General features: G+C 44.6%; 1 protein-coding gene across 1 annotated transcript in view; it reads right to left on the bottom strand.

Annotated features, from left to right (window-relative positions):
- The window catches only part of RNLS (renalase, FAD dependent amine oxidase), a 56,665-nt gene that overhangs the window by 41,897 nt on the left and 1,762 nt on the right, over positions 1-13,006 (bottom strand). The window contains exon 4 of the mRNA XM_066324313.1: positions 12,358-12,516. Within this exon, the coding sequence (XP_066180410.1) occupies positions 12,358-12,516 (159 nt within the window). The remainder of the gene's footprint in view (positions 1-12,357; positions 12,517-13,006) is intronic.

Genomic DNA, 13,006 nt, shown 5'->3' with positions numbered 1-13,006 from the left:
AAGCTTTTGTCCTCATGGAGAAATAGAAGTCCATATTGCACAGGATGTGGCAAAAATCCACTGTCTGGAACGTGACCCCAGCTCCATTTGCTTCCACGGGGAATTTCCCCAGCTTTAGAGAGACTGCAAATCACCCACCCTGTTCTGCATGAGTGAAGAGACCACGGGAATGGTTTTCCTGCACTCAATGGAAAAACAAGAAGAAGAAATTTGCAGAAAACAGAGATGAGTGTGAGACAGCCGCAGCTGAGAAAATTCACTTTTGCACTCGCATTGAACAAATCTGAAAGCACCTGGATGTATAAACTGGAGCGCTCTGGGAAGGACAAGGGCACCTGACAAACTCTGTGCCTCCACCACAACCCAACACCCTGAAACTGTGACTACATAAAAGTCACCAGGTTTCAGACCAACATCTGTACTTGAAATACTTGTACTTCCCTTTTTATATCAGCTCTGTCACACGCATAAATGTTAAAGGAGGCTGAAAGCGGAACATGAGCAAACAGCTTTTAAACCATCAATTTCCCAAAAAAAAAGATGTTTTAGCAGTACCAAGAGATGCAGCAATTGGATGTGATCAGACCCCGAGGCTGCAGCTTATCAGCATTTTGAAGTTAACCACCACATGGTAGGAAAAACAAGACAGCAATAACTTTACCCAAGGACAGATTTTTCTGTCCATGCACACACTGCAATATCTGTGTTTGGACTAGTTTCTGTCACTCTTCCTCTCCAAGCCTTCCCATGCTGTCATCAGTGACTTTTCTGATGAAAACACAGCATTATTCTACACCCAGAAATCACCTGCTACCAGGCAAAGCAGCACACTCAATCAGAGGTGCACAGTTTTTCTCCTACCACATAAAAAGTTAATTTTCTTTGGTTTAGTGAAGTCATGTTTATGCTCAGTTCAACAGAAGAAATCTCCACCTCCATCCATGCACTTTTCCTGTTTTTATTAAAATCCTGAGGGCAGCTTTCCTCGCAGAGTGGGAGTGTGGAGCACAAGCAAACCCCGTACGTCACGGTTGTGAAACAGCTTCTAAATAAAACCATATGCTCTTAGAAGGAAAGGTTCATCTCTCTCCCCCTTTTGCTGCCTGCTCAGGTCGGCCTCAGTGCAGGACTGAGGGAATGCAAACACATTTATAGAAAGGTTTGATGAGAAACTGATAAAAAACCACACTAATTTCTTCACTTCTTCAGCGGGGTTAATGTACAAGGCACTTAATTTTAAGAAGAATTCTATTATTTGGCTTCTTCCCCTGTATTCTCCCTTGAATTCACAGTTGTGAATTGGTGTCAACTGGTACCCATGATGTTCTAGCGTCTGATACTTCAATGATTTTCAGAGCACATACCTCATGATGATGGGGAGGACACAAACAAACAAAAAAAAATCATTAATCCACTGTTCTAGCAAAAAGAACCCCTTAATAACAGCTTTATTCTAGAGCCAGTTACAAAATTCTGTGCTTTGTCCTCACATTTAAAACTTTAATGATGCCCAGTGTGGCTCTCAGCTATGAAACCCAACAAGCCATTCCGTCAATTCTTTGTAACCTTTTTGCAAAACATGCCTGGGACACGCCATGGCAATGACTGAACCCATGTTCTTCTTTTTCCTTCCTTATTTTCCGTGTCTTGGTGACAGAGGGAGGCTGACACAGCAACATGGGGAGCAGAGATAAACCACCTCATTTCTCCCTCGTATCAGGACTTCTCTTGGTGATCATGAACACACCAAAGGGGAAATGCCGTAACTTTTTTCTCTGTATAATATTTAATTTCCCGTTCTGGGTCATGCAATGGCCTCTCCTCCCACGAGCAGTGTTCTTCCCTTGGCCTGCACTAGGTATTTTGGACACACACAAAGCCCACTGTGTGTTACCTTTCTTTCTCCTACCCTTTGGCATATCACCTGTTATTCAGGTTGTTCTCAGGAAAAAGGGCAAACCCGAAAGCTGCAGCTGTGTAACGATGGGAAAAGGAGCACTGGGAATGCAAAGCAGCAAGTCTGAAGGGTCAGGTTATTCAGGAGTCCTCATCAAACCTTCCTCAGGGTTTATCTGTGTGATCAGCACTGACTCCCAGGCTGAGACACTGATAAAGGGAAGATAAACTTCCCCCCCAAGCTGAAGCTGCACTGTCATGCAAACCACAGCCACACTACAGAGTTCTGACAGCTAAATGTTGTTGAATGACTCAATTTCCATTAGTAATAGGGAATTTTGCTCCTTTTTTCAAGCAGCCTGGTATTCAGATCTACCGAAGACATAACCACTAACAGAGATGGCAAAAAAAAAAAAAAATAAAATTACATTTGTAATGCTTCACCCACCACCAGTTTCATGTGGCTTCGACTGGATGACACGTTCTGGGTGTCTTGTCTGCTTTATTTCTTTTGTTTTATCACACAGTCTTTCATTTGGAGTCCTGTCTCTCCCGTCACGACTTTCCAAAGGATTCAGACACGCAGCCAAGCATGCAGAACACATGTTCTGGAAGCACAGATAAATTAAACAAGCTGTACCTGATTGCAACTGGCCCCTCCTCTGCCATAATTTTGCCAACTTTTGTGAGTTAGGCACACAATCAAGTGTACATGTTTAAAAAACTGGCTCTCCGGTCTCCTTTTTTTTTAAGCTTGTAAGAAGGGAAGCCACAGCTAACAAATCTTAAGGCTCCAAATGTGACACAGTAGAGGGGGGGGAAATAAAAATATGATTCCTTGAAAGTTATTGACAGATCAGCTGCAACCTACCAGAGGCTGAAAAAAGATACCAGATGGAATAAAAAATCCTTGCTATTAGTACATCATACCAAATGCTGTATTCTAAAGCCAAACTCTGCCCTCCTCCTGCTGCAAGGAACTGTTTTTCTTGGAAAAATTGCTTATGCCTTTATTGATGGTGACATTGACTCTAATAGCTAAATGTGACAAAGAGAAAAGGAAAAAAAAAACAAAAAACAAAAAACAAAGCAGAAACACTGATGTCACAGAACACTGTCCAGACTTACCTGCCTTGCAAATCCCATTAAGATAAAAAAAACAACCCACACACAGGTACTCACTTGAAATTGAATCTTAAACCCCCACAAACTTATTAATCCAGAGTCCCTTCACATTTGACTTTACAGTAAAACACAAGAGATAATACACACACAAAAAAAAAAAAAAAAAAAAAAAAAAAAAAAAAAAAAAAAAAGTGAGGAGATAGGATTTATGGCTGAAGGCAACACGACAGACAAGAACAAATACTAATTTTAAATATGCCAAATAAGAATGTCTCTCACTGCCTGTAAACACACAAGGATCAGCAGGACAGTTCCAATGCCAGAAGATTTCTGCAGGCTTAAAAAAAATACAAAGCCAAAACCCCTTAAAATCAGTATTGATGTAAACCCTAGTTCAGGCCAGCAAACCACCTGAAAATCCCCCTTAGACTGGCTCCAAGATCACCACAAGCTTTTGAGCACTCACAAGATGTGAAAAGCAAACCTTTTCCCAATCTTCTCATGGGGAACTGTCAGACCCTTTCCCCGTGGGATTACTGAGGCATTTTACTACCTCCTGCCTGAGGTTAAAAAGAAAAATTAAAAAAAAAAAAAAAAAAAAAAAAAAAAAAAAAAAAAAAAAAAAAAGAGCTGATGTGTTACATTTATTTTCCAAATACCTGCTGGTGTCTCAGTGCCTGAACACAACCTCAAGACTGTCCCCACCAGGCAGGGGAGAGCTGGGAAAAACCACATGGAATTCTGCACCAAGGGGCAAAAAACTTGGAGGAGCTGAGTTTAAAAAGCCTGCAATAACGATGAACTCTCCCAGTATTTTAAGCAGCACACCAATAGGGACTGGGATGCCTCCCTGGAAGCATTCTGATCTGTAATTTATATAAACTGGAAGCACCACAGATCTGTAATTTATTAGTTCACCTCTTTCCAAGCATGCAGATGCTAACAGGGCCAGGATCCTGCAGCACCAGCACGAGGCAAGCAGACCTACACTGACATCTAAAGGTATTATTTACTATCTGATGCCTTACAAAATGTCTGCAAAGGGCCAGCCTCTTGTAAAAAAGCTAACAAGACAGAAGAGATGTCAGGATTTCATTTTTACAGTGAGTGCCCAAGGCCAGGCTGGACAGGGCTTGGAGGAACCTGGGATAGCGGAAGAAGCCCCTGCCTGTGGCAGCGGGTGGAATGAGATAAACTTTAAAATCCCTCCCAAACCATTCTAAGATCACCTGCACATAAACCCCAATGCTGAGACAAATTTCGTTGTTTCAGTAAGAATTATGTGGCATCTTCTTTTAACTAGAAAACGAAGCTTTTTCCTAAATTCTGTCTCAGGGAAAATGACACATCTTTTCCATGGAGTTGGGCACAAATCCTAGCTGTAGTTCAGCCACTTGAAAACAAGTGGTCATTTCAAAGTTAGTATTTTTTCCTGCTTTTAAGTTGGTTTTGAGCGTAATTTCCATCAGAAAATGTGAATGCTGGTTTTGCAACCAGCACGGCTAAAATCAGGATATATGAAAAGGTTTCTCATTAGTGCTCCTGAACACATCTCCTACTGTGCCAGAGAGGAATGGACATGGAAACACACAGTAAATCTATTCCTTTTGTGCCTTACAAACCAAACCACCACCGTGTTGTTCTGCAGTCACTTAACAGCCTGTGAGACACTCAAAGCACTTGCTGCCTGCACACGCTTCACTGAATAAAATTTATTTTCCTGAATTTCCATAGGTGTGCACCCCATTCCCCCTGAAGTATAAATCCAGTGGGAAGAGAGCAGTAAATCCTTCTTTATGGAGAGGTGTACACTCACCCCTCAGTGCCTCTGCACCACTCAGGCACATCTTGGCAGAGCTGCATTTTTAAAGGATGACTTTGGGAATAGAACTGGAGGCTACTGGTGCATCAGGACTGACTCTGGAAAGCCTGATCTGCATGTCCCTTGCTCTGTCGAATAAATCAAGTGAAGAGATAACTTTAATCCATTTCAGTAAGGCACCAGGTTCTTCACACTTGAAATAATTTGTGGCAGTAGAGTCCATTGCTACAATGGGAGGTGCTTTATCAGCTAAGTCAATAAAGGTGACCAATCTACACCTTCATTTCTCCCCCAGCCTCTCTCATTTCCTAAATTACACCAGCCCTTGAACAGAGTTTATCAGGGCCCTCTCTTTTTAAAAGAATAGTTACAGTGCTTTGAGTATCTCTGACAAGGAGGGAATTAAAACCCCAAGGAAGGCAAGCAGCAGTAAACTCAGGCTTCCAAGACAGCACAGGTAGATCCAAAACCATCCATAACATCTCATCTGATGGCTCAGGAAAAGGAACAGGACTTAATTTCTACAAAAGGTGCCTGAGGGTGAGTTATCCCTAAGGCTTCTTTAATCCAAGAGTACACCAACATTCTTGGAAATGATGAAGCCAAGCATGGAAAGCTGACAGCAGGCTCCACGCAAAACTTAGGTTTGACTCAACGGAGCCAAAACCTCATTAGCTTTAAAATCAGTATTTTTTTTTTTTCTCCCTGCTCTTATCCAGATGTGGACCGCAAAAATAACTGGAAAGTTCACAGACGTGTCCGTGGGAGGTAAAGATAATCCTTGTAAAGAATGGTCTCAATTACAGTGATGGGAGTGGCCAGCAACTATTAAAAAATCCTCCAGAAATCCACAAAGCCCCATCCAGTCCAGAGGCACTGCCTAAGCTATGAGAATACATTTAAAAAAACATTGCCCAGGGAAGGCTTTGGACTGCCTACTTGATTGCAGCACTAAAAAATAAATAAATCCCAAAGCAAGCAATTGAAAGTAAAGACTGCTTGCAAACCTGCACCAGACTCTTCCAGGGTTTTCAGCTCTCTAAAAGATTGAGTGGGTGATTTCACAGCAAAAAGAAGGCTGTAAAATCCAAATCAGCCTGTGGTCACCTTTGCACGTTTTTCTCTCTCTCTCAAGTGTGCCCAGAAGCTTTGGTAACGGGAAAGGAGGGAGAGTTTTTCCAAACACATTTTTCCAAGGAAGAAACCTGAGTGAAAAACTTAAAAAGGATTTTCTTCAAAGGGAGAGGTGACACATAACATTATCACTGTTTCCCCAAAACCAACCATCAAAACCTTCTTAGATTCAGGATCTGAAAATTCAAGGCTGGTAAAAATGCCCTGACTGCACTTCCTGAAGAATGAGATCTTACAGCACATCACAGCTTCCTACAACACAGAAACCCACCAGCTCATTAAACACATGTCCCACAGGACACAAATAAAGAAGTTTCAGAATTGCTCAGTTTGGTCTCATATTTTGGCAAGGAACTTTTCCCTCTCTCCTCCTATTTTAGGCTCATGGCAAAAAGTAGCTTTGGAAAGACTTCTCCATCTGAAAGCAACGTCTGGAGAGCACCAAAGGCTGGGAAAAACTGAGAGGTATCTGTGTTTATTGTCGGGATAAACAAACTTCAGAGCATTTCTTTGTTCTGCTCCAAGCATGTCCTGTGTTCAAATACCATCACCTTTATTATCTAGGGGGGGAAAAAAAAAAAAAAAAAACAACCCACCAAAAAACAAAACAACAAAACACACAAAAAGAAAAGTGCACATGGGCTCACATTCAGCTGATTCAATATGTCTGGGGTCCCATTCTCTATTTGGGGTAATGGAATGACACAAAAGAACTAAAGAAGTATTAGATAAAGTGGCCTGGTGCTGAAGGACCCTGCCAGACGAGCAAAGGCTGCAGTGGTAGGAAGAGAAGCACGTCCAGGGTCAAGGAATTACAAAGAGCCACGTCAGGCAGACTCAGAAGTGTCAGCACACCAAAGCAGCGCTGCATAACACGTCATAAATAGTTTTTTTGGTTTTTTTCCCCAAATCAGCTCAGCTAAATCAGCACAACCTGCTGTCACTTCAGTGTGCAGGTGCTCTGAAATCCCTCCTGGGAGGGCACAGGAAACCCAAGCTCAGGGCTCAGCACCACGAGCACTCAGAGGGCTCAGCCCAGCTCCCCTGCCCTTGCTGGGAGAGCAGGACGTGCCAGCAAAGTCTGTGGGCCACATGGTGAACTGAGCATCACACCACTGAGCCTGCTAAAAATAACTCCCCCACCCTTTCTTTCTTTTTTTTTTTTGGGAGGGAGGAAGGGCTGTCTGTGGTCCCACAGCAGCTGGAGGTGGGGCAGGAGCAGGGACTGCTGGAGGAAAGGCTTTTGCCACGTCTCCAGGCACTGAAAGGTGATGCTGTGACAGAGCAGGGCTCACCCTCTCTGCAGGGTTACTTTTTAAGAGGTGGCACCCTGGTCTGGCCAAAGGATGGGCTCCCCCCGAGTGGGAGCCAAGCCTGAAGATGAGAAGCTGCATAATTTGCCTTTTTTTTTTTCCCTTCTGTTTTACCCTCAGATGTGTCAAACAAGAGTTTTAGCTCTCTACCCAAGGCAGGCAGCCTCAGCTGACAACGCCAAAATGCAAAGTAGCCCTTTATCTAACACAGATTGGGTCTCACTGTCCTTTCCAGGCCCCTTGTGCTCTCACACGTGGGGTTTAATCCCCACACAGACAGAGAGGGTCACTGGGACCAGCACAGGTTTCCTGTGTGCTCAGAACTGCAGAATAAGCCCACTATAAGCACTGTAGATATTTTAAAAACCACCTAAAACCAGACTGAGTCAAACACACACTGAAGAATATGCACAGCCTACTTTGATTTTAATTTTTTTTCCCTCCTGATGTGCAATTCTCCTCCCTGCCAGACCATCCCACCAGCAAACCCAAACCCTCCACCAGGAGAACCATCACCTCCCAAAGGAGGACCACAGGGATGATCCCAGGAGTGGAGCAGCTCTGCTGGGAAGAAAGGCTGGGATTGCTCAGCCTGGAGAGGAGAAGCTTTGGGGTGACCAAACTGTGACCTTCCCATGCCTGAAGGAGCTGTCAAGAAACACAAAGAGACAATTTCCAAGGGATGGAGTGCCAGGACAAGGGGAATGGCTTTGAGTTGGAAGAAAGTAGGGTTAGATGAGATGCTGAGAAGGAATTGTTCCCTCTGAGGATGCTGAGACACTGGCACAGGGTGCCCAGAGCAGCTGTGGCTGCCCCTGGATCCCTGGCAGTGCCCAAGGCCAGGCTGGACTTTGGGGCTTGGAGCAGCCTGGGACAGGGGAAGGTGTCCCTGCCCATGGCAGGGGTGGCACTGGGTAGGCTTTGAGGTCCTTCCACCCCAAAACCATTCTGGGACTGCACGACAGAAATCTCTGCTCTCCCTGCTGGACTGGTGGGCCACATCTCCTCCCGGGAGGGTCCAAAACGCTGCTGCCCAAGGCCAGGGGCAGAGCTGCCAGCAAAAGGGGAGCCAGGGACCAGCTCAGCCCCACTGCCAGCCCCAGGGGACTGGGTCCTGCCCACAGAAGCCAGGGCAGGAGGGTTTCCTGCCCAGGGATGCTCCATGCTCTGCTGATAACCAAGCCAACCCTGGGGATCACCCCAGCTCACCACAGACCCTGCCACCGCCACAGCCTCTGGCACTGCTGGGGTGCTCTGGAGCCAGAGGAGGGACAGGTTTTAAAAGGACCACCACCAAGAACTCCTCATGTTTCCAGAAAGCCCAAGCAGTCTCCACATTGTGGCCTCAGCTCCCTGATAAGCAGCTAACAAACCAGTGTACATGTTTACACTGGACATTTCAGATCTGTTAGGTAATGAGAGCTCCAAGCTGGATAAGCCCTGCTTAGATTGCCTGGAACTGGAACCACTGAATTCCGAATTTATCGTCGTGCTATCCAAAAATAAACACATTCACTCAGCAAGGACTTGTGAGTCGTGAAAAATTATCAGAGTTGTGCTTTCCTAACTCACATTATAAAGCCTTCCCACGCAAATACAGCCCTATTTCACTTGTATCTTCTCATCAGCCTGTATTATTTAAAACATGTGGGACATTCACACAGATGGAAAAAAAAAATAGGTCAGGCTCGAAACAAAAGCCAAGCCATCCTGTTTTATTAGCAGCTTAAACATGCAGAACTGCAATTTGAAATTCCAAGGAAAGAGACATAATGAAAACACTCTGAACACACAAATAAAATAAAATTTAAAAAAACCTACTGCAAATCGCTGCAACCTTAAATTGCCAAATGCCTTAGACTAAAACACAGAACTGATAAGGCTGCTCCAACTGATCTGAAAATGCACAGAAAGAACCACATTGCTCAGTGATCATATGGAATCTGGGACGCAAATCTAGGATTTTTCTAACATCGGCAGCCTGCATAACCTTTGAAATACTGTGGAACAATGAACATTTGCAAAATCTCGTCCCTTCATTTGCAAAAATCCTACTTTTAAGTAAATTTATTCCTTTTTTCAAATTGACGTGACAAACCTCAGAAACATTTAAACCCCTTCTATCTTCTGCACGAGCCCAATATTTTACTACCAGAATACGTAAAGCCCAAATCAGTGCAGTAAATTTAATTTGGTTATTCAAGCTGAATGTCCCAAACACCATTCGGTTGCTGCCACCTATTGTTGTTCCAAACATGCTGCAAGGAGTTAACCCTTTATCCAGCAGCTACTGGAAGTCATGCTGGAAATACTTCTGTCTCTGCTGCTGCTAAATATGCAACTGCTGCATCTATTTGGGTGTGATAATTGTAGAAAGAATGACTGAAGGTTAAAAATTTGGATGAATTACGTACATATATATATATATACACACACTATTTCTTACATTATTTATATCTATTTTTAAAAATCGAGTGTGTTTACACACTGACTTCTCTATTAATCTAAGATTTGGCTTTTCTCTCAGAAGAATAACCTGGAACATTAATTTTTCATACAGCCCATATAAAATGGTAACTTCAGGCTGCCAAAGGCCACTTAATTTTGTCTCCTCCTAAATGCACACAGTTTCACAATGGCTCATCTAAGAGGTTAAAGGACACAAAAACTATCCAGTCTAGTTTAGTCTGCTGAGTTTAAGTATTAAAACAGCAAATGTGCCACTGAATGTGAGATTTTAGAGGTTATTCCAAAATATTAATTTTCTGAGTATCGTGTAAACAAGTAAAAACCGTTTCCACAAAAACCATGGGGGTCAAAAGAGCTCCTCCCTCACACAGGAAAAGAGTGAATTGCCGGAGGGGTAAATTTCCACCTCTGGCAAGTCGTTTGAACTCTCCAACTCAGGCTCTTTTACACACAAATTGTAAAAGGTCAAAGCCTAATTCCAACCCTCACCCATGGATCAAAGCACCCCCTGGTCCACCCAGCTGTTCCTTTGCTCCTTCTCCTCTCCTGCAGCCTTTATCCACACATTAATGCCAGCAAAACCTCCTCACAAGCCATTTAAAACTTTGTCTTGCTTTGAACTGGGAGCCCAGTCATACCCAAGTGGCTCAAAAGGGCCCTGGTACAGGTCCAACCCCCAGCAAAACCATCCTGAAAAGACATCCCAGGGAGATGGGGCAAGTGCAGGGAGACCAGGCGGGATTGGGAGAGGTTTAAACCCATAAAGGCCTCTGATGAAGAAGCTGCCAAAGCAGGGATGTTACACCCAGGCAGTAAAGACTAAAAAGCAGAGCTGCGCAGGAACAGCCAAAATTCACTCCTTTAACACCCCTCATATCCCAAACCACGGTGGCAACTGAGATTAACACTACCCAGGCACATCTTTCATTTAGCTCCAGAGTCCTTCTTCTATGTAACAAGGGCCTTCCAGCCCAGCAGGGAAGGCAGCTACATTCCCAAAATCCTGTCCTCTTCCCTTTAAGCTGCTCGCCCGCCGTGGCGGAGTGGCCACACGTGACCCTTTGCTGGCCACACAGGAGGAAGCCCTCCCCTTCCTCCAGCTCTGCACATCTCCTGTTCCATCCCACGGAGCAATAGGAGCTCTCGCCAGCAGTGGCAGCCAGAGGGAAGTTTCCAACAGGCAGCAGGAACCTCCCCTTCCAGGAGCAGCTGGAATCGCTACCGGGCACGCACAAACATGGCTCCTGTCACAATCGTCAGATTTTACCCCTGGACTTGGGAGACCAGAGCATACAGATGACTTAAAACTGTCAGCCTGGAGGGCAGAGAACGCCTATTCCTTTCAGCAGCTGTCGTGAACTTGTTGTCCTAAATCCCCAGCAAGGTGAATCCAGGAAAAGCTCCCTCCTCTGCCAGCAAAACTCGGCTCTCTGACACGCAGCCATAAAACAAGGCTGAGATTTAGACACACAGTGCTGCACCTGACCCTCTGTAAGTCAAAACAGATCTGAAACTGCACCATGCTCAGGCTCTGGAACACCCTCCTCATCTCTTCTTCCCCTTAGCTCTTAGCCTAAAGAAACTGGAGTAAAGATGCCCCTGGCTCCAATGCCAAGGAACTCTGGGGCAGGGAGAGTCAGTCCTGCTGCTTGAGACGCAGAATTAACAGCTGGATGGACATCTGGAAGCTGGTCTCACACAGGGAAGAGGCAGATAGGGGAAGGGAAACAGGAAGCAGGGGAGGAGAAGATAAAACTTGCTGGATTCCCCTCTGATAAAAGTCAATCCTGCACTTACACAGAACATGAAGAGACGACATTGTGGGAACCATCTGACAGCTCCACCTCACCCAAGAGCAAGTGAAATGAACTGTTCACCTTAATTACACCTTCTGAAGAGGAGCTGCCTGCTTTCTGGACAAGAAAGGATTTAATTACCCCAAGAAAAACGATTTGCAAAGCCATCAGTGCCAGCTGGGGAAGGCCTCGAGATACAGAGTAGCAGAAACGCAGGAAGGCTCTAAAAAAAAAGTCCCATTTTTCTTCTTTTCTATTTCTATTGTTCTATCTGTTTTTATTTCTTTCACTGGTAACCAGACCACCTCAGTAAGGGCTGGATGGGCCAGACCCACCATTATTTTCCAGGGTAAAGGAACAGGGAAAATAGGAGGCCTCACAAAACAGCAACTAGCAGAGAAGTCCTGTTCTTACAGAACATTTACACACTTAGGCACAAAGCTTAAAATCAGAGGCTGTAGGGAAAACGCTTCCCTTTACAGAAATGCTCAAGAAAACTTGTCCAATTCAGTAACTACTTGCAAGCTGCACAAAGACAGGCCCTGCTTTAGAAGTCAGCAAAAAAATCAAAGATCAGATTCAAAACTGACTAATTTATTTAGACATTTATGCTGTCAAGGTGTTACTGATCACACACCACATGTAAGGCCTTGAAATCACCCACCTCTTATAACTTCCCCACCCTATCCTGATGGAATAATTAAGCAGCTCAGATTGCTGAGCGTTGTTTTCTGCTTCACAAGACGCTCAAACGCTATTTTAAATTAACCACCTAATTAGCGATTTTGAGGTCTGCACTTACAGTTCACAATGTCACCTTGCAGCTGGAGGATCTGTGGGACAGGCATGGTGAGAATCACCACATCAAACTGCTCTGGGGGCCCCGTTTTCCTGGAGACTTCCCACCTGCCATCCCGCAGGGAGATGTGAGTTACGTGCTGCTCGTAGGACACGTCTGCACCTGCGTGGGAAAAGCAGTGTAGCCGTGAATTCCACCAGAAAAACGCAGAGAGAAAGAGTCATTGACAAGGAATGGAGTGACAGGACAAGTGGGAATGGCTGCCCACTGCCCAGAGGGCAGGAACACAGCTAATGGTTTACAAGATTAGGTGTTATAAATGCCTATTATAAAGTTGGCTCTTCGCAAGATCTGTGCTATACAATTAATAACTTTGTGGTAAGGATATAAGTTTTTATTTCTGCTGTTAGTAAAGAAAATTAGGCATAGTGGTCGTAGTTGATATAGTACGCTGAAACTGTCTGTTTGGCTGGGATAACATCCAGTGAAGATGTAAAGAAGACTCTGCTATTGATACACCAGCTATCAGCATCTCCCATCTGAAGAAAGCATGGACCAAGGCCCAATCCGGAGGTGATGATGAAGACACAGCCCAGAAACACGCAGCTCTAAAAAGGCAGACCCAAGGAGGCGCCATGCAAAACAGTCCCTG

Source organism: Sylvia atricapilla, chromosome 8, assembly GCF_009819655.1.
Source record: "Sylvia atricapilla isolate bSylAtr1 chromosome 8, bSylAtr1.pri, whole genome shotgun sequence".
In the NCBI taxonomy this organism is placed as follows: Eukaryota; Metazoa; Chordata; class Aves; order Passeriformes; family Sylviidae; genus Sylvia; species Sylvia atricapilla.
Note: the sequence above shows the minus strand (reverse complement) of the source record. Positions and strands in the feature narration are given on the sequence as shown.